Source organism: Hippopotamus amphibius, chromosome 5, assembly GCF_030028045.1.
Source record: "Hippopotamus amphibius kiboko isolate mHipAmp2 chromosome 5, mHipAmp2.hap2, whole genome shotgun sequence".
NCBI classification, from domain to species: domain Eukaryota; kingdom Metazoa; phylum Chordata; class Mammalia; order Artiodactyla; family Hippopotamidae; genus Hippopotamus; species Hippopotamus amphibius.
This window is the reverse complement of record NC_080190.1, coordinates 146,008,965-146,031,866: the sequence shown is the minus strand read 5'-3', so window position 1 is coordinate 146,031,866 and position 22,902 is coordinate 146,008,965. Positions and strand designations below refer to the sequence as shown.

The 22,902-nt window shown below is 34.3% G+C and overlaps 1 protein-coding gene across 1 annotated transcript in view; it reads right to left on the bottom strand.

Annotated features, from left to right (window-relative positions):
* Nucleotides 1-22,902, bottom strand: part of PKHD1L1 (PKHD1 like 1) — a 154,188-nt gene that overhangs the window by 69,239 nt on the left and 62,047 nt on the right. Inside the window, exons 25-41 of the mRNA XM_057736239.1 lie at nucleotides 22,354-22,508; nucleotides 20,369-20,491; nucleotides 19,375-19,480; nucleotides 16,668-16,778; nucleotides 15,383-15,547; nucleotides 14,266-14,387; nucleotides 12,750-12,882; nucleotides 12,103-12,298; nucleotides 10,309-10,451; nucleotides 9,793-9,897; nucleotides 8,910-9,098; nucleotides 7,784-7,954; nucleotides 7,014-7,240; nucleotides 5,292-6,276; nucleotides 2,856-3,104; nucleotides 1,977-2,126; nucleotides 375-549 (exon numbers count right to left, since the gene is read on the bottom strand). Of these exons, the coding sequence (XP_057592222.1) occupies nucleotides 375-549; nucleotides 1,977-2,126; nucleotides 2,856-3,104; nucleotides 5,292-6,276; nucleotides 7,014-7,240; nucleotides 7,784-7,954; nucleotides 8,910-9,098; nucleotides 9,793-9,897; nucleotides 10,309-10,451; nucleotides 12,103-12,298; nucleotides 12,750-12,882; nucleotides 14,266-14,387; nucleotides 15,383-15,547; nucleotides 16,668-16,778; nucleotides 19,375-19,480; nucleotides 20,369-20,491; nucleotides 22,354-22,508 (3,505 nt within the window). The remainder of the gene's footprint in view (nucleotides 1-374; nucleotides 550-1,976; nucleotides 2,127-2,855; nucleotides 3,105-5,291; nucleotides 6,277-7,013; nucleotides 7,241-7,783; nucleotides 7,955-8,909; nucleotides 9,099-9,792; nucleotides 9,898-10,308; nucleotides 10,452-12,102; nucleotides 12,299-12,749; nucleotides 12,883-14,265; nucleotides 14,388-15,382; nucleotides 15,548-16,667; nucleotides 16,779-19,374; nucleotides 19,481-20,368; nucleotides 20,492-22,353; nucleotides 22,509-22,902) is intronic.

The following is a 22,902-nucleotide window of genomic DNA, read 5'->3' as shown; positions in this document are numbered from 1 at the left end:
AGGAGATGCTGCATTGAGCCAATGACGCGGATGATGGCTGGAAATGAGATTTGGGGGAAAGCGTAACAGGAAGGTGACTTATACTTGTAATGCTACTTACTAGGATCTTGGGGAAAATTATTTAGCTTCTCTAATTGTAATCTTCTAGCCATATAATGGGGTTAAAAATATCTAAGAAGGCAAGGCAGAAAGTTTCTATGTGGTAGAAAGGTTCCTGACACAGAGTATGTAGTCAGTAAATATAGTGTAGCTTTTGAGCAGATAGGCACACATTACTTGACTATATTCAAACATTGTCCTGGCACACGAGAAAGCAGGAGTAACGACTAGAGTGTAGAAAGACGCACTAATGTATGTGCATGTGAATACAGTACCTGAAGCCTGATCCCAGGACTGTAAGTCTGGTGCCCCCTGCTGTACTGCCTCTCTTGGGAGCTATTTCAGTGATGAGTGGAGTCACTGACATGGTGTATATAAAAGGAGTCGAGAACTGAGAGGAATCCTTCCTGTTGACCACACTCACTTCACAGGCTTGCTCTGGTCCCCTGCCTATGATAAGAGGACATCAAACTGAGTTCAGTTCTACCATCAGGCCCTTATTCATATCCAAAAGCCCCAAATATTTTCAATGACATCTTCCTTTTCCCAAAGTCACTTTCACAGGCTATATGTGAAGTAATAAAGATTTCTAGCAAAAGCCAAAAACATCACAAAATTCATGCACATTCTCAAAAAATAGGGGAAAAACCCTTAGACCCTCCCTCAGAGCCTCTTATTTCAGACAATTCTACAAACCTGCCTTTTGGTTTTCCAGTTCTAGAGGATTCAACACTGCACATTAGAGAGGAAGGAAGGAAGACCTGCTGATGGCAGGCGCACTGACAACAGCAAGGAGTGACAGCTGAAAGCAAGGTAAGATACAGGAAAACTACAGAAACTCAATACCAAAATGTTGAAAAAAGAAGTGGAGTTAGTGTTAAGGTAAACAAAGCTTGACAAATCTGGATAGCATTGCTGAATTATTTTTTCTTAAATCAGAATACAAACTCTGATGTTAAAATGATAAATAAGCCCAGCCACAAAAATGTTACATTTTCTTCAATACTCTTTGTTTAAGAAGTCAGAAGAAGCAAAAATGTTTAGAAAAGCTTCATTAAATTTTGTTAATGTTTTAAAAAATGTGTGCACATAAACCATATCCTTTATTCATCTATATTATTCTCTTTGGTTCTTAAATTTGGTTAGATAATTAAAATTTGTTGTGTGCTTAAAATACTAGATGATTAAACTTCACAATAACCCACTGAATTAGGGTTAATATGATCTCCATTCAACAGATGGACAAATTGAAACAGAGAGGAGTTAAGTTACTTAGCTGAGGTGACACTTACTGGCACAACAAATTCAGAGGCTCCTTAGAGCCCAGGCTTTTTAGCCACTAAATAAATGTGAGTAATAATAATAGCAAATCATGTATCCTATTTCAGATATCATTCTATCCACTTTATGTACATTAACTTACCAAGTGGCTAATGTGATCATTTTCATTTTATAGAGGAGGAAACTGAGGCACAGAGAGGTTGAATAACTTGCCCAAAGACACAGCCTGGGTTTGAATCTTGGCAACGAATTACTGGAGTTCACCTTCATAACCATTTTACTATCCTCCCTTTAAGGAAAAGCTAATACTCCAATAGGAACTAAAAATGTTCTCCGTTTGGCATGTGCTTTATGTGATAAACTGAAAAACTGCAATCTATTATAAACAATTCAGTCTAACCCAAAATATTATGAATCTTGGAAAATATTTAAGTCTAGAAAACCAAATTCTGAAGAAATTGCTTAAAATCAGGAAATTCACAAAGGTGATTCAATTGCCCCAATGAACACAAAAACTTGAAAAGAAGAAATTCAGGATGCTCTCTATAAAATTAAACGGTTATCAAAGACTGCCATTCTTTTTTCTGACTACTCACCATTATTAGGTGGAATTTCACATAATAATGTTGTGCGATTGGATTTCAGTCTGTCGACTGCACATTTTGAGCCACACACTAATACAACTGAATTTTGTGGATTAAACCCAGTGCCTGTCACAGTCATGGTTTGACCACCACCGAAGCTCCCTAGTGAAGACATATAAAAGGGAAAGACAAAGTTAATGGAAAGAAAACCTCCTCCGTACATATTTTTAACTTTATTTTAATACCTAAAATAGAAGCAAGTTTCATTAAATGAAAAGATTCTTAGAACTGAAATTATTTATATTATATTATATTATTGCAACATAATCTCTTTTGATTGTAGTGTTTCAAAACTTTCACTGAGTAAATGTCATATCTGGTCATTTATTTAAATTACTTCTAGGAACTAAAATTTTATTGAAAAGAAATGACACAAAGAATTTTAGTCAAAACACAAATGTAAAATTACTATTTTAGTTAAAAGTACATTCGTTATACTTTCTTAAGGTTTTTAACCACTAAAAAATTTTCAAACAGAAAAAAACCACTTATTTATGTAGACATAATTACAGCCAGTGATGCCTAAACATGATTTAAAGAAAAAACCTCCACATATAACCTGGACATTTTCAATAGTATTATGTTTTAAATAAATTATATATATATATATATATATATATATATAGCAGGAAGAATAATACAGGTATTAAGTGAATATTTTGAAATGATTGACATTCTTGTATGCTTATTGATTTGATGCATAAAGAAAAATATTTTAATGTGTTATAAGTACTACACATTTTAGCAGGGTTTGAAGAATATGTTTCTTTCTAAATAAGTGTTTACTGAAACAATATAAATATTTCTAGGCTCTGGCACATTAATGCCTACCTTGGCTGGGATGAATACTGCGAATAGTAAGTGGGTACTCAAATACAACTGTGGACACAGCAGAGCCTTTTGTCTTATGATGCATCATAACAGGAAAAGTGCCACCAGCATGATCTCCAACGATGCACTGCAATACAGTATCACTGACCACGGTCACATTGCACTGAATATTATTTATCATCACTGAAATTCCCAAGATATCAGTACCAAAATTAGACCCAGTGATCTGAATTTCAGTCCCTGGAGGACCTTAAAAAAAAAAAGCATACCATATATATATATAAATTCCAATATTTACACATGCATTTAAAGATATACCCATTCACTTTCATAAACAAAATAATATCCAGTATTTTAAAACTAACATAAACACCAACAATACATGTCATGTCATATACATTTTGGCTATAATTTCATTTCAGTCTATGGTATCTTGAGTATAAGATATTTATCTCAATGTTCATTATTTTCCAGCACATCTGTCCATTCTACAGATGGAAGTTGTAAGTTACTAATAATTCAGGCTAATGGAAAAGAGAGAAGAGAAAAGATCTAGAGTTATGAAGAATGAATGAATGAAAGTCTGAGCAGTGGGTGGTGGATTAGAGCATATTTTAGGGATTAGGTTTATTTTTTAAAACTTTTGGTACTTTCCTGATATTTGCAACCATTCTGAGGAATGGACTATTTTTCTTAATTCAAATATTTTCAATATATATGATGATAAACAAATTATGAATATAAATAATTAGGTATAAGATAGTAAATACAGAAATAAGGAATTAATTACAGACATAGGTGAATGTTGATGTTAATGCCTTGAATAAATCTACACAGGATAAAGTATTTCAATCCTTCTGTTTCCTTCCTTCCTTCTTTTGACAAAAAGCATTGAGGGCATCACACACATGGAATTTTTCACAGGTCATCTAAACACATACCTACATACCTAAATAATAAGTGAATAGCTATTAATCAACATAACTTGTAACAAATGCAGAGTCACCAAGTAGTAGTTTGCTTTTAATTCAAGTAGTAATAGCAAAAGTAACCATATAATTGATCACAGTAAGTGTCACTGAAATATAAGTTGTTATTTTAGAGACCATAGACATTAATGAGATCTTTCATGTTAGAAATAGTTTTAAGATACAAGATTAAAAATTGTTTTCAGGTCTTAAATTTTTAATCTTGTCTGGTATTTTCACCTGTCAAATGGAAGTGTTGTTCTAAGTGTTATCTATACCTGTCTCTTCAGTAACTAAAACAGCTCAGTTCTCACTTGTTTACAAGTCTCTTCTACCTTCAGATACGTTGTTTTGAAAAATACATTCAAAGAGAGATGAGACAGAAATGGTTCATGGAAATAAGGAACATGTGCCCATATCTAGTTCTTCATTTGCAATGACTACAAATATACAGGGGGAGTATGCCATTGCTATTGCTAATGTTTGCTTTTTAAAATTCTAAATGAGAAAACGATGTCTAAAAGAAAATTTCAATAGCAAACTTCTTGAAGGCAGAGAATACATCTTACCCAAACCTGATACATTTCCTGGCACTGTAAACTAACAAAGACTTTTTTAAAGATCAACATTTAATAATTTTTTTTTATTAAAGGAAACTTTAAGTTGCATCAATTGAATGAACTTCTTTAATCTTATGAGGAAGGTATCTGCATGTATAAGGAAACTGCTATTTTAAGAAACTTGTCCGAAGTTCTGCCACTGGAAAGTAGAAGAACCAAGATGTGAACCCAGTTATCAAGGCCATGTTCTCAGCCATTCGACTACAGCTGCCTCTCCAGAATTCATTACATAGATGATAAGCATTCCAACAGCTTGAAGATGATTAGAAACAGCATAACATAATGAGAAAGGATCAAGAAGACATCTCAATCTATTCTTAGCTCAGAAGAACAAGTCATGCAAAATAATTAAGTAAATCCTTTTTTATAATATTTTTCCCATCTGAATGGGCCAATTACCCTCTTAAAAAGGAATTCTGTTGTGTTAATAAGTTAATAATCAATTGCAGTTTCATGGAAACAAGATATTCTAAAAAATCTCAATGTTAATAAGATGAACTACCTGTGAATTTTAACAGGTATTTCCTGTGTCATATTAACGTTAATGACATAAATTAATGACCAAGTTTAGTCCATAGAAATCCATCTATTTCTTCTTCATTTTGAAATTTAGGTGTAGTTAATGTGGATTTTGTTTTAAAACAGAAGTGGGAATTTGGCTAAAAATTTTATCCCAAGAATGTACACAAAATTGAGACTACACAGAACTCAAATCCCATGTATTGATTAAGAGGGTGTGTCTAAAAACACATCCTAATAATCATTTGTAAACATTATTCCAATTCTATGCTAATAAATATTACTGATCTTGTTATATTAAGACACCAAAAAAGCGGGCACTGGAGTACCTGTACTTGGGACAATTCCTCTGAGAAGTGGAGTATCTTCCAAGGCATACGCAAATGACAGAGGTGGATACGTGACTGCATTCACAGAGATCTTCACACTGACCCTTCCAGCTGTCCCTGCTGGGGTGCGGCAGTAGACTTCACTGGAACTGACAGAAATAATTTGACAAGGTTCATCCCCAACAGTGACTGTGGTATTGCCTGGATAGAAGCCATTTCCTGTGATCATCAAAGTAGTGCCACCACCAATGCTTCCAGAAGTTGGTGTGACAGATGCTACTGCAGGGCTGCTGACAGTAAGGTTTCCCAGAGCCAAGCCTTTCGTTCCCACCACAACACTAAGAGGATAAAGTCCAGCCGGAAGGGGAGTCACAAGAACAGTGATGTTATTTTTGTTAACATCGAGTGCTCTAAACTGTTGGTTTCCAATGAAAACAGAAATATCCTCCAAGATAGTGCCGAAACCTTCTCCTTCAATAAGAACTTTCACAGATTCCTTGATGGAGTTTGGGGAGATTCTTGTTATAAAAGCAGTGATGCTTTCTAAATATGAAAAGCTGCAGTTCCCTTGACACTGTGCAGGGACTCCGTGGATGAGAAGATTTACTTTCACAAGCTGTTGGGGAGCAGGAGATGTTTCACATTCAATGGCTGTATAATTCACTGACAGAACTTTACATGGAAAATGACCCATAAGGACTTGTACACCAGAAGGAGAAACTGCAAATCCAGAGCCTCTTATGGTCACTTTTGTCATTCCTGTAGTTGCCCCTGCATTTGGTAATACTGTATCGATGTATGGCAAAAGTACAAATCGCCTATCAAATTCACTGGACAGTGTGTTGATAGCAGCGCCCAGGTTGTAGACAGTTACTGTGACAATTTCCCTGATGCCAACATCCATTGAGTTTTGAGGGTCAATATGGCACACAACGAAATTATTACTACTTTCTTCTACAACACAGGGATAGCTACCAATTGTAACCTGAAAGTAAAATGAATATGAGAACAAGTCAATACATTACTCTAGTATGAACTTAAATTTAGTATTAGCAACAACTAGATTTTAAAAATTGATCATGTGCAAACTTTTTATTCATAAAATTACTTTGCGGGACTGATTAAGGCATATCTTGGATTAATCTTAAAACTAAATTATGATCATACACAAATGTTCATAGCTACATTATTGATAATAGCCTAAATGGTGAAAACAACCCAAATGTCCATGAACTAATGAGTGGATAAATAAAATGTATACCCTATGCACTGGAATATTATTCAGCCATAAAAAGAAATGAAGTACTGCCACATGGTACATCATGGATGAACCTTGAAAATGTTGTTTAGTGAATACAGCTAGTCACAAATGACCACATGTATGATTCTATTTATAAGAATATTCACAATAGGGAAATCCACATAGACAGAAAGATTAGTGATTGTTTAGGGCTAGGAGGTTTGGAGGGGTTGGGGGTCATGTCTAAGGGTTGCAGGGTTCCCTATTGGCGTAATGAAAATGTTCTAAAATTGACTGTGGTGATGGATGCACAGCTCTGTGAATACACTAAAAGCTTCTGAATCATGCACGCTAAATGGGTGAGTTGTACGGTATGTGAATTATATCACAATTAAGCTGTTACGAATGAAACTACGAGGTTATGGATGAAACATCATCCTTTTATTGCGTATACAGAAGTAAAAAGATCTTTATATTCTTACCTTATTAGCACATGTGAGATTACTGAAGCCACGTCCAGTAATTGTTATCAATTCATTTAGTGTTCCGATGGATGGACTAATGTTGCTTATAGATGGTGAAAAACAACTTGAAAGCTCAAAGAGCAATCTATCTGAATTTTCAACCCTGGTATTATTCAGACCACACAGAGGTTCTGTTGCTAGGCAGCCTGCCACAGAGCTTCCCAAGTGTGAATTCACAGGTCCTCCTTTAGACAAAAGAACTGCCTGTAAGTCATGGATAATATTCTAAAACAAGAACTGTTTTCAGACTGCATCACTCTATTTTGATGATGGTGGTTTATATTCTGGCAAATCTTTTTTTTTTTTTTTTAAATTACAAGAGGAGCCCAGGCAATATAAAGTTAAAAGAAAGACCTGGACAAAGATAATAAAGAGTGAATATAAAGTTAATTTATTTTTCAACTTGTCTAAGGCCAGATCCTGTGGGGAAAGTAAAACAATAACATCATCTCACATTTTAAAATACTTCCAGGCACATACTGAGTATTGGAACTTTTTCACATTACATCTCACTTAAGGCACACAAGGATCCTGGGAGACTGGCAGGGCAGCATTAACACGATCCTTCTTTTATAGAATAAATTCTAGCCTCAGAGCAGTCCCAACCTATTTAAGGTCATGTGGCGAGTAAGAGACAGTTAGACCCACTCATCTGCCTCCTACTTCAGAAAGGCAGCACGTACCCTGGGTCACCGAAGTGACAGGGTTTCCATCTTTAGCCTCCTTACCCTGAGCATATGTGGCTTCAGTGCCACCCACAAACAGGAGCAGGGGAATGTGCCTGGCTTCAGCTGGTAAAACGTTAATGACTCCCTGGAGAGAAATGGATCGCGCCTCATCAACATACCCGCTGCTATAATAATGGATTCCAGGTGAAGTAAATTGGTAAGAAAATGAACCTGCCATAAAATGAGATTGTACATAATAAATACAAGCAATTAATGCAGCTTTGAGAAGAAATTTGAATGGCAAGTTTCTTATTTTTCATGCATGTGATATTTCAACAGGAAGTACTAAGAAAATCACTATAAAGTGACTATAAAAGAGCTGTCTTGTATAACAAAATTACATTTCAGGAAGGCGAGATCCAGCATTAGTTTTTCTAAAAAACCACGGCAAGTCTGGCATAATTTACTGAATCTTAAAGAACTCAATGTGCAATAAAAAATAGTTTGTGTTCGTAAGTGCAAAGTTCAAACTGCTACACGTGGAGAACAAAACAGGCAGTTTAAAAGGCACACTTTACACTAAGTTGTCCTGGGGGAAGGACTGATTTTAAAGCTGATTACAATTAACAGAAATTCATTACTTGCTATCAGATTACTATGATTAAAACACATATTCCAATTTTCTTTGTAGTTTGCTTGTTTAGGTATATTTTTAAATTGGTTGATCATTCCAGAATGAAAAAAGATATTTGTGATATCAGAATTCATCTCTGATGCATAAAATACCTTGCTGACATTCACTTAGAATATTTTATACATTTGTAACATTTTTACTATAGCAATAAAATGCCAACTAATCGATTTTGTGTATTTGTACATATTATTTATGCAAAACTATCTTAAATCTAAACAAATCTCTTTTTTTTAAAGACTTTTTTTTTATGTGGATCATTTTTAAAGCCTTTACTGAATTTGTTACAATATTGCTTCTGTTTTACATTTTCCGTTTTTTGGCCAGGAGGCATAGGGGATCTTAGGTCCCTGACCAGAGATCAAATCCACATCCCCTGCATTGGAAGGCAAAGGCTTAACCACTGGACAACCAGGGAAGTCCCTAAACAAATTTCTTTTTATTATATCTGGGAAAAAGAAGCACGATGCAAAATGCAACAAAGTGGAAACAAACCTGATGCAGATTTTTCTCTTCCGTTGGTAAATCCTTTGCCATCATAAATTACACTTCCAGGACTGGAGACAGAGAAAACTCTATATCCGATTCCCCTGAGATATGGATGTGCTTGCCAATGCCATGTCACTGTGTCGCCCACAGACACATTTAAGACTGATGGTGACCAGGCATAACCTAATCCATGTACTGGGAGCAAGAATTGAGTTATATTTTTAAAGAAAAAAGGAAAAGCAATAAAAATTCTTAATAATCATCTTTGAAAATATTGCCTTTTTATACAGCCACTAGTGAAAAAACTTTTTAATTAACACTGTAAAACTTTTATGTGCCTAATTTAAACATGTAGAAATAATAAACAGAAATAATGGAAAGTAAGATAATGAGAAGCTAAGGAAAAGATAAACCACACAACTCCAAAACTGATGACTGAGAGACAATTTAAAAAAAATCAGAATCAAGAAACAAGTTATTTGGAAATACCACATGGAATATTTTTAAAAGCCATGATCAATCCTTTAAACATAAACATTTTCTCAGGCATTGAGGCATGCAAAAATCTATATAATTTTAATTTGAATACTTACTCAGAAACCCACAACCGAAAACAAACTATAGTAATTCAGGAGGTTCTGTACTGCAGTAAAACCAAATGGCAATTTCTGAACTTGGAAATTTTAAGTCTAGCCTTTTAATCCACTGATTCATTCTATATGTGGCCCCCTATGTCAAGTGGATAAATTCTAGACAAACTATTAACAAATCACACAAAGAAATAGCAATACTTATTCTCTGAGTACTTTGCAGTATTATAAGTAAAGATCAAATTAATTCCAAGGTAACATGCCTCCATTATTTACAATAGATAAATGTTGTCTGATACCTGAATCTTGCCCATTGTTGGTAATCCTGAATATATTCCCTGTTGAATGAACAATGCATTTTATGACATTTTCTGATGATGATGTCACATTGCAAGGGAAGGACCCTGGAAAGAATAAAGATGGGGGGAAGAACCATTTTCTCAAATACTTTTTGTAAAATAGAGAGGAAGTATAGTTAGGAAACAGTCAAGACCCTACAGAAGCTCCACATTACACAGTAGGATCTTTGGTACTTTTTTTCAGATAGCAGTCATGTTCAAGTACTTATTAGTTTTAGAACAGAGACCTCTCCTTTTTAAAGTGTTCTATACACACGATTCAGTAATTATTTATTGAAACCAAATGCAGTTATTTAGTTTCTTTTTACCAGATAACCAAATACACTTAACATTTTATATGTTCACAGAAAAATAAAGCTTCCATGATGGAGAGTATTTGTATCATAGCTCAGCACTTAGAGCACATCTTTTAAGATGAGAAAAATAACAGTACTCCTGTAAGGACGAAACTCTTACCTAAGAGCACGGTGTTCTCAGCTGGTATTGTGCTGAATCCCAAACCCATTATAGTGATTTCAGTTCCACCATATAAGGAGCCCTTCTGTGGAAACATGTTGGTCACTTCCAAAACATACTGTATAGAAGCATTTAATTTGTCTCTGCAAAAGAAAAACTGATATTTCAGCGAGCATTCCATGGGGTCATGTTGTTAAACTCTTCTTAGGATATGATTCATTTAAGAGAAAGTAATTGAATATTTAATTAGATATTAACTTTTTCAGACTAGAAAATTTGATAATTATCATGACCTCAATTTGGTTGGATCGTATACATATATAATAGTTGTTTCCCTAAATATGAAAATTAGATTTCTGAAAATCCCATGGCAGAAATTTGAGATGGAAGATCTTAAGATATTCTGGGAAAAATATGGTTATGAGAACTGAGGTCACAAGAAATACATGAAATCCTTTAAAATATTTTATACATTCATTAGAATAAAACATAAAGGCATAAACAAAACAAAAACAAAACCCATAAAAGCAGCATTATCTATAAAAATGAATAGTAATGAAATTTCATACATCTAATATAAGTAATTAAAGGTTTGTGCAATTAATTTGAATTTATCATTATATGTTTGTTGGAAACCTGTCATGATCTCCTATCCCACTATTTCAACGAGAGGGTTTTAAATTTATTTTGCTATGTTACGGACAGTGTATCTGCTAGGAGGCCATCAAAATGTACAATGCTTTTCTGACCTGACACAGAAGAGTTGACTTGCACATCCCAGCTCCCACCATAACTTAAATGAGTCTCTGTGTTAACTTTAACTTCCTCATCATAACTGAAATGGTATTTCTTGAACCACCAGCCCAATACCCAGTTTTGTATGCTGTCAATTCCACCCATTATATCATCAAGGCAAAGCACAAGCCAACAGCTCTTTTACAACCATGTGAGCTCTGCCCTGTGAATCTAACACGGGGTGCAGCTTTGAGGTTTATGTTTACCGTTGCTCATTTTCCTTCACCTCCCACAAGATTCTCTTGCAATGAGCTCTCCTCCTACTCTGACATCAGTTTTACTTGTCTTGTTTTAATCCCTAAATTCCAGTTTACTCTTTTTTTTTTTTTATTCTAAACCAGGAATTCCAGGACTACAATTTTACCAGTTGGCAAACAGCTTCAGGGAAGAAAATACTAAACACCTACCTAAAGGAAAATTTGAGTTGGAGGCAGATTCTTTCCATCCTCTCCTTTGCCTGGCAGCTCCTATCCATTTCTTGACTTAGTTGTCACCTTTTCAGAGAACTCTTCCTAGTTCCTCAGGAAAAGTTAACTCTCTCTATTATATGTTCTTGCAGCACCTGAGACCTCTTATCCATAGCCTTTTTCACATTTATGATCAAGTTATTGATGTAATCTTCTGTTTGAAATCTGCCTCCCCAACACAATTGTGGGCATCATTAAGGTTTATTCCCTACTATAAATCCAGCACTGAGACAGTGCCTGCCCCCTCGTAACTCTTTGATAAGTATTTCCAGAATGAATGAAAATCATGTAACATATACATAAACCTAGTTCTGCAGAGAATTTTACAACCTAATCTGAGTGGTACTGGTCTCAAACCTAAGCATCATGTTGCACTTTATGAGATATTTTCAAAATCTTTTGCAAAAGGAATTGTAGAAAGGTGAAGAGAACAACTGAAATATTATAAGGTTAATGACTATTTCTCTTCTTATCCCAATACATTAGCACCATGTGTTCCACAACTCTATCAAGTTTATGGTCATTATCATACCTTTTTGAAGCAAAACCCCAGTTTCTGACTTCTACACAGATATCATGCTTTCCAGGAGACAACTTGGGCAAAAGGCATCTAATATCTGTGAAGTTCCAGTGAAAGACCTGGCAGGATTTTCCTCCAACATAGACCTCCATGTTTTGTGTGAGTTCATTTCCAAAGTTATAACCCTTAATTGTTAAATTAACTTCTCCTATTATTTTAAAAGAAAAGTTTTACGAAAAGAGTCAATGTATTATCTAGTGAGAAATCTGAATATTAAGTAAACCAATTCATCTCTTATCTTTCATTGGATTTAGGAAATTCTAACACTTTCAGAGACAAAAGAAAACCAGTGAAAGAGTTGATAGCTGCCACTATCAACTGGAGATAAAATTCATGTTTAATTGTTCAACAGGGAAAAAGAGACGGCACAGAACTTTAAAAATTTGTATTTTTCTTCTTATTGCACCTGTTCAAAGTGATGTAATAAATAGACCAATTTATGGTTAGAAAAAGAAAACCTGTGACAGGTTTTGCTTTAAGAAACACAACTGCGGGAGAAACTGCTTCAAAAGCCTTTTTAGAAATAGTATATATATGTGTGTATATATATATAATATATGTATATCAAAGGACTAATATCTTATTGAAGAATTTCTTACCCAGTATTGTCCGCACTTTTGGACTAAAATCAGTTATAACTGGAGTCTGTAAACAGTTATAGCTATAAGCATTCTTTGCCATGGCTTGAAATTCACTGGTAATAACTGAAATATCAACTATACCCTCACTTCTCTGAAAAAAGATGAAAAAAATAAAACAATTAGAAAATATTAAATGTTGAGATACAGAAATTCAATGGCTAAAACCAAACAGAATTATTCAAAATAAACTTCCAAAGCTGTTTTTTTTGTTGTTGTTTTTTTTCAAAGTCATGAATCAGAGTTAATTATCAGATCTTTAGAAAGTTTGGTGTTCAAATGCAGGTTACATATTTGAATTCTTTAGATAAAGCTGTGTGATATAGTGGTTTTGTGGGTGTTTATGATCAATTCAAATGCATCTATAGTATTGGATCTCCCAGGGCTCTGCAATATAGTTCAGATGTTCTGGACAAGTGATTCTCTAATTAATAAAGCATACAATACTAAAAGTTTTGAGTTTTCTGCTCTTAAAATAGTCTTGAATGTAATTTTTATTCCTCCTCACAGACAAATGACATTATTATATCTTTTGCTGACATAGTTCCAGAATCCAAGACTAAAACCTAAGAAAAATATTTGGTGCTTTCACCAATACAGCACCTATACAATTCCCAATGAGGAAAAATCGTTTTCCCAGAATCTAGTATTTACTTAGTGCACACTCAGTGTTTAACTGAATGACATAAGTTAAACAAAACTTTAATTTACTATATCCCTCAGATTCTCATCTCCATCACTCAGTCCAACACATGCTCAAATTCACTTTTCCTACACATCAACTACATAATAATACCCACCCTTAATCTGCTACATTTTTAAATATTAGTGACTGAATTCACCACCTTTTTGCATATAAGTAAAACAGAGCCTTGGTTTAAATTTAAACACTATTTTTTAAAAATAAAGAGCAATTAAAATGCCCTAAAATGTAATATCCCATGGGATACTTCACATTGTGTGTGTTTTGCCAACAAACTGAAACTTTAACATATTTAAAACATATATTCCTTAAAAAAAAAACCCAAAATGTCCAGATTTGCTTCCCTGAGTTTTTTAGACTATTTATTACTGCTATATATTTTTCATTCTTGGATTTACCTGGTCAACTCCCATTCACCATCCTTCCACCTCTGATAGGATATCAACGTTTTCATGAAACTCTTCCTGACACCCTCTCCCCACTGTATTTTATCTTCATTTACTGTCTACTTCTATCATTTCAAATGGAACACACTGTTTAACATTGGTTTATGTGTCTGTCTTCCTCAATGATGTTAGGTATCTAGAATGTGGAGATAATATTTTGTATTCGGATCTCAGCATAAAGATGTTGAAGAAATAATTGTTAAAGAGCATAAGTGAAACTCTGCATTTGCTAGGTAAATAAGGCATTTGTTTAACCCTCTACTGAGATGTTCCTTAATTCATACAATTTCAGACTTAGGAAAAAAATGACTGAAATCAGATGCCTTACTTTTGGTGTTCTGCAGGTTATCTTATTCAAATCCCCTTCAATTACATTGCAGGTTTCATTTCCAACTAATACCTTTGAATTTTCATTAAAGCCAAATCCAGATAGAGTCAGAAGAGTACCACCTTCATAAGTAAAAACACAAAACCAAACAACAACAACAACAAAAACACAATAGATTAACTACAACAAAAAGACACTTTGGCAGTAATCTAATTCATCAGTCAAGAACTGTCTAATCATCCAAGAGATGGGTTGGCAAATAGATCAAGGATCAGCTTCAAGATACATATAATCACCACCACATACCCAAGTCTGAGCTCTGGAATCTGGAGCCGTAAAGGGGCTGGGCAAAGTGATTTAATGAAATAACATAAATTTGCAACTAACATTTGCTTTTGGACATTACCAGCAGCAACTGCTATTTTCCATACTGTCTTTTTCATCCTAAAGAGAAATTATGCTACTTCTCTTTACTCAACCAGTGGGAAATGAGAGTGAATTAAGACTCTTAAAAGATCCCAAATTTTAATACCTGTAAGTATTAAAAGAAAAACTAAGAGAAAAGTTCCAACAAAATAAAAGTAACATAAAATAAACACACGACACACCAAAAAGATCAAGGCCAAAGCACAAAATCCAAAACTAAGCATGATCAAACAAACAACAAAACACAAAGGAAATGAAGCAGGAGAGAAAAAACGTGTTATTTTGTTTGCATCTTCTGCATCAGCCTCCCTTTCCCCGATTTGTTCCCAGAAATTTTTCTGGGTCATGTAGCTCCACTGAGACTGTGATTACAAATGGAGCAGCTGGTAAGCAGAATAATAACTAATAAATCTTATCTTGACATAATTAATGAGCTTGTTATAGAAACATGTAATAATTGATGATATTAATTCAATAACCTAAGATGTAAGTAGAAGCAATCCCCCTGACTTGTGCTTCATAAGAAACAAAAGAATTAGTCATCCATTGAATCACTGTGCCTTCTAAAAGAGGAGTCTCCTTTGTTCTACATGAAGAAGCTTTGGAGTCCTCTTCCTTCACCCTGTTCTAGAAATAGTTCATTGAAATGATGGAAATGTATGCAATTTTCTTTGGAACCATTAACTATTACCTGCTAGGCTTCCAGAAGCAGGCCAGATGTGTGAGATCTGACTCTGATAAATGAAGTGGAATTCCTCCTCCTCTACATTCTGTGCTAGTCCAACATCAGCTATGGACACAGCAACTGGGAAACGTCCAGCACTTCCCTTCAGAATCTGGCACTGGATCTCATTTTCTTATAATAAAAGAAGAAGAAAATGGTCAAGAAATGTTTTTGTTAGATAAAATTACTGAAATTTTATATTTGCAAATATAAACAGTGGCCTTCATTTTTATACTCCAAAAAACGTATCTGAGGAAAACTATTCATATATTAATGGCAGCAAAACTTTTACAAACTACCTTATGTTATGAATCAGATACTCCTAGAAAAGAATAAGGTAAAACAATAATGAAAGCAAAGTAAACAATTTGCTCCTGAGTACTACTGTGGCAAAAAAGTTACTATAATAACAATTTTAAATCCTAATCTATAAGATCATTTATATCAATAATTCTGAAAATTTTGGTCTAATATATTGTTAACATCCCAAACTGAGTAAAATATTAGGTTTCAACAAGAAGAGTGATCAAAAACTAAGTGAAAAACATATTCTTCACTTCATTTAGGACAGAATATGTGCATTTATAATACAGTGCACATCATCACCATCATTATTATATACAATATAATAATATTGATTATTAGATCTCAAGAATCCATAGAAGATGTAAATTTAAAACAACTTAAATGATATGGAAGATAAATTTGCTTATGTAATTTCAACTTACTAAAATTAAGGAAAATGCCTAGGATTATGAAAGAGAATTTTTAGGTAAATAAAAAATTATGGTCCTCACTTTCTTATGAATAGAAAATATGAACAATCTTTAAATTCTACATCAATGCACAGAGGTTCTTTTGGACTAGGAGGCTATGTCCTCTTGCTATGACTAATATGGCATTTTTAAAGCCTGGGCAGAGGGGACCATGGAATATCAGAGCAGGAATTCACGTATTTTTGTGTCCCAGTGACACACCAAAGAAGGAAAGATTTCATGTAATCACTTTATGGGCGAAAAAAGAACAAAAATCAACTGTTATGGGATAAAGACAACGTACAACAGTGCTAGCATTAGTCTATGGTCATATCCAAAGATTAAAAAGGTAAGGTATTTATCCGGAGGAGCTTGCCAATTTCATGACCCTAAAAGTACTCTGTAGGAAAATCATTACTGTAACACTGCTCTTTGATTCTACTTTCTCTTAGACAAAAACAATTAGACTCAAAAATAATCATTTTAAAAGAACCTACCATTCACAGAAAGAAGAGAGCAACCTGCTGGTCCAACTGAGACTGATACTGTTGAACTAGGAGAAAATCCTGAACCTGATATGGTTAGAATTGTGCTTTCTTCATAGGATCCTGAAAATGATAAATTTAAATAACATTATTAAAATGAAAAAACACAGAATCTGTTGTTATGAACTCAGATCTTTCTCAGAGAAAAATGAGCCTATCTTCTAAAAGATATAAACAAAAAGCCTACAAAGCGAGCAGGGAAAAAGACATTTGTTTAGCAATGGTACTTTTTTTCAATTGAATATTGTACACTGCTTCATGTTTTAAATCTGTATTCACAGAGATTAGTGGAAAGAATTATCTGACTCAAAGTAAGGAATGATGTAAGGAAAGGAAAATCATTCTTATGACAAAGAAATTAAATAGATATTTCCATAAGGTAACTTAGACCATGACAGAACTGCCATCACAAACTCATGAGAAAAGAATAAACTGTACAATAGTGCAGTGAACACTTTCCATTTGAAATAGGATATGATTACTTTATCTGGGGTGATACCCATCCTAAAGTGCCTCAGTTTTTCCAGGTTTATACTTGCTGGCCCAGCATTTCATAATGAATGTTCTCCATTCACTCTTAAAGGTAGCCAGATTTGATTGATAAACAACACAGTCACCCTACTTATATAACATCACACAAAACATAGATTCCACATGAATTTAAATAGCTAAGAATGAAAAACAAAACTTCAAAATTTTAGAAGAAAACATAACCAAATACCTTAGTGACTTTATGTAGAGATGGATTTCTTAAATAAGATACAAAAAGCCATGGTTATTCATAAAGGAAAAGATAAATAAATTAAAACAAATCAGTGATTTAAATGTTTCCATGGACAAGATACTAGAACAAATCATAAGTGATACAGTGGGAGAAGACGTGTGCAAAGGACTGGCAAACATAATATACAATATACAGCGCAAGTCGATAGAAAAAAAGACAACCTGATAAGTGGATAAAAGATGTTAACAAGCATTTGCAAGAGAAGAAATAATCTAAATGTCCAAGAAACATAAAGAAGATATTCCTGTGCATTACTAATCAGGGAATAGACAACATTAAAGTAATGACAAGATAATTTCTTACACTCATCAGATTGACCAAAATTAGAAAATTCATAATATCAAGTGTTGGCAAAGATGTGGGGAATATGGTGCTCTCATACCTGCTTGAGGTACAGCCACTTTGGGGAGCAATTTGGTCATCTAATGAACTGACTATATACCCATTAATTCACACGTAGGTATAAACCCTAAATAAGCGCTAGCATGTATGTTATTGTAGATTTGTACAAGAAAGCTCAATACAGTCATGTGTAAAAACAAAAAACTTGCAAACAATGTAAACACCCATCAACAGAGGAACAAATAAATTGGTGTATCCATGAAGTATTTTAAAGTGATGAATTAGATGTACATAAAACCATATAAATATTTCTCAGAATGAATGCTGAATGACAAAAGTAAGATGCAAATGATATTTACAATGTAATAGCTCATCTGTAAACTTAAAAAACTGGCAAAATTACCATATGTGTGTTATATACAAAAGATATTCAAATGCCATAAAAGAATACACACAAAATTAATTATTGTGATTGCCTCTGGGGAAGTTGGAAGGGGACTAGCACTGAGCGTGGTGCTTAGAGAGAACTACAGCTGTTCCTGTAATATTTTCTTTCTGAAGATTGAAAGTAAATATAACACGTGTTAACAGCTTTTAAATTTTCAGTGAAGAGAATATAGGTGTTTTTAATAGCATTATTTATACTTACCTTTTCTTTTATATTTTATCTAAATGTGGCAAAAGGCAATTCAGGTCGTTAATTATTTTGAGTAAGAAATATTTTTTTCAGGAAGTGCATACAGAAGCTGAAATCCATTAAAAATACAACGATGGATTGAAAAATAAGAATACCAAAGGGCTAAAACCAAATTAAAGTTCATCAAATCCTTATTCTCGAGAGTTCTGAAGGTTTTACAGTAGTGATTCTAACTTTGGGATAACATGAATTACAATTATAAAAAAGTATGAAGAATATATTCTTTCAAAACAAAGATGTGCTATTTTAAAGATTTCAATGGTTTTTTTGTTTGCCAATTTATTTAGCAGGTGAATTTTCCTACTAGTCACCAAGACTAAATATATGATTATAGTATCTGAACTTATCTTTCTGACAGAAAAAAGAGCCACCCCTTACAATCCTTAGTCATGCTGTTTATTTCAATCCTTGGGAGTTCAGACAAAAAGTGTAATCATGTTTTGTTAAAGTAATCACACACTATGAAGGTATTTTATGATGTGTCCCTCTAGACTGAGTTCTTGGCAAATTTTTCTATATCTTATTCTCAAATCTAGAACCTAATTATTTTCTTTTATTAAACAGCAGCTGTCTTGTTACTCGCCTTTTAGTACTATATCTTCTAGAAGAAGTTGGTGAAACTGGAGAAGTAGAATACTAGTGAGTCCAACTTCAACAGTGATATTTTTTCCAAAGATAATTAATGATCTTTCCATAACTTTCTGAGCTGATAGATGTTTTCACTATGTAGAACTGTCTGCTTGCCTTAGTTAGAATATAAAAAAAACCATTATCAGAATTTACATTTTTGCTAATTGTCTTCCACCCCATGCTCAAGTTCGAAAGCAAGAGATTACCTTGGGAAGGACTTATGGCCCAGACTTGAGGAGTAGTTGTGGGATCCCATGTGAACCCACAGTCACCTGAACATTTAGCTGGAATTGCATTGACATAGACTTCAACCTTCAAATAAAGAAACACAGAGATAACAGGGGTAGTATGGTTAAATAGAATATACACAGGCTTTGGAAAAAGTAATGGAATTTTGCTAGTTTGCTGGTTTGTTAGTTTCCAAAAATTAGTCTATTCTATTCGTACTTTTTCTGCTTTGACACTTCATTGATTCACTCAGTGAATGTGTTCACTATGTATCAGGCATAAATATATCAGCTATAAATATATCAAGTACCTTAAACAAAACAGATGACATCCCTGTCGTCACCCAACTTATATTCCAGTAGAGGTAGGACAGATAGGTGCATAAGGCTATAAACTTACGAAGAAAAGTAAATGAAATTATGCCCTGGGGGTGATTAGTACTATAAAGAAAAACAGAGCTTGTTCTTGGAAAAGTCACCTAAACTCCATACACTTACATTAATAATTACAGAATTAATATAAAGATTAAATGAAAGAATATATTTTCAGGACTTCCCTGGTGGTCCAGTGGTTAAGACTGCACTCCCAATGCAGGGGGCCTGGGTTGGATCCCTGGTCAGGGAACTAGATCTCACATGCTCAACTAAAGATCCCGCACATGGTAACTAAAAGATCCTGTGTGCCGCAACAAAGACCCGGTGCAGCCAAATAAATAAATAAATAATTTTTTTTTAAAAAAATGAATATATTTTCAAATGCTAACCGTAAAGCTTAAAATCCACTCTTTTATCATAAGGAAGATAATTTTCCTGAGCGTCATGAAATGATATTATTGAGTTGTTCATCTGTTAACAAATAGTCACATGAAAATAAAGATGTCATCTCTTCTGTTTTACCAGGTCTTTAATGTATTACAGAATAGTTTTACTTTTAAAGTTATGTTAAACGTCATGAAGAAACTTGCAAAAATACCTGTGGCTGTTTGTTGGGCGTACGAAGTAGGTCTCCCAGCATGCGCTGTCTGAATAAGCCACCTTCCTTTATCTTCCTAACTGTCACATTAGCCTTTTCTCCAAAAATGTTAGAATCATTGATCTATTTTTAGAGAAGATTATTTTACTAGAAAGGTTATGATCAATAGGACCACACTAGTTTTTCTTTTTAAATTTAAGCATGATTAAAAGTGAAAAGCCAAAGGATGAAAAAAATTCAAAACCATTTAGTCACATTTTTGAAAATGACCCTGACGTATGCAAGAAAAAACTGATAATATCATGGCATTATCATGTATTGCATCAATTACAACTTGAATTAAATGACTACAATTAACTTGCATATTTAGAATAAAATATGTCTAAGGAACATGAATTTACTTAATTTGATTTTTTAAAAAATATTCTATGATCTTCCTGAATATATTTTGATAAATGATTCTTAAAGAATTGAAAAATGTAGTCCTCTTTCCACCCAAGAGTCTACCGAGAGTCAACTTCTTCCCTTTAGCATTTTTGGCCTTTACCAAAACTACTCTTGGTTTTTCATCCACTCATGGAATTATATCGTCTGCCAGTGGTAAAAATGAAACCAAATCAGATCAACATGTATAATTTGGTCATTCCAAAATTGTGCTGCCAATATGGTAGCCTTCTGATGCATACAGGGTCTAGCAAAGAGACAGGAGCTAAAGGCTCCTGACAGGGCCTGTGGGAGCTAAAGTGACCAGAAGCAGAAATGATGAATAAGCAGAGGAGACTGGTCAGGAAAAAGTGAAGGCAGTAGGTGTGCAGACACCAGCAGAGGTACCAAGAGGAGATTAGTTACTAGAACTGTCTCAGTTGCAGAATTTTCTAATTCTAGTTTCAGGCCATGTGTTTCCTTAAAATAACCCCCACATCTTTATGACATCGATACAATCTATGTATGGTACATTATATTCTATGTTTATGTTTATACACATTTTTTGAGTCTCCTGTCCCTCTACCACCTCTGTTTTTTCCAAAACGGTTTTATAAGTAAAGTTCTGTATTTTTTTCCGCCTCATGTCAGGGACATCTTTCCTGGTGAACGTATGTGGTTCTGCATATGGCTGCATGGTATTCAAGCTAAGTTTCTGTCATTTTAACAACCATTTTTCTATTGGTGGGGATTTAGGTTTCTAGGTTTTTTACTATTACAAATAATGCTGCAGTGACTAACTCTGTGCCTATCTCATTTCATATTTGTATTATTATTTCAGTAGAATAGAGCAACAGAGCTGAGACTGCTGAATCATAAGGTATCTATATTCAGATACAATTAAATTATCCTTCCAAAAGTTCCTACTAATTTATTGTCTCACCCACAGTGCATGAGGTTGAGTGCATCTCACACTCTCATCATCACTAGAAAGCATCATATTTTTGATGTTTGCTATCTGAGCCCCCAGTCTCTTCTAGACCCTTCTCCGTCACATATGTTGAGCCTGACTTCCCTCCCTGCCCTCAACCACACTCTAAGCAAAAGTAATTAGATGAGCACTTAAGGTTTGGCTCTGTTATGAACTTGAAAAGGTCATCTTTGAAACCGGAAAAGTATCCAAGATCCCAGAATACAGCTCCAGTGCACAGTGGTAGAATTCTAGACAGCGACGCTGATTATGCTTGGTCCCCCTTACAGTATACCCAGATTCAGTTCTGAGACTGGCCCTGCCTGTGCTCCTTCTGCCCCTCCCAAGGGTCTTCTAACCCACATATTCTCTAGGGGATCAGGAATAAAGCACCAATAGCTATTCTCCATGAAAGAGAATGCCTGTCAACTTAATTTAGAGCAAAATCTTCTCAATTTCCTTTTATTAATGTTTAGTCTATAGTTTGCATTTTTAAAATACACACAGTCTCTATTTCTTTTTGGAATGAGGCAGGGTGCAAACAAGCAACGAACACATAGAAGAAAACAGAAACCAGGCGACATGAGGAAACCTGCAGGAGGTTCTGCTTTCCACATGTGCTTCTCCACTTGATGCGCCATGAGTATCCAGCACAGCTTCCCTCTCGTGTAACTGAGACTTGTCCCACTTCTTCTAGACTCTGGAGAGCAAACTGCAAATCTGCAGCTGACACAGCAGCGGGGATGCCTGCACTCACAGAAGGACGGCAAACAGCGGGAGTCAAAATTCACAAACCTATGGTCACCCTTAACATACATGAAATGTATTTTCTCACTTGTAAACCAACGGACCTCCTCCAACATGGAAAAAATGAAATTTGCATATCAATTACATGACAAATTTATATATTTCTTAGAAACAAAAAGTGCATGCGTCATGTACCTCAGACACTGAGGTACTTGAGGCCTCAGACCTTGGAGGCCTTGGCTCAAATACTTTAAAAATATATATATCAATTAACTTTATAGATAACCGATAAGCCATGGATGTAAAAGAGAAGCAAACTTTTGGGAATTTAACCTGGTATATTTGGTGAGGTGGTAAAGAAAATGTGAAAATGTCATTTGTTCTGAATAATTTA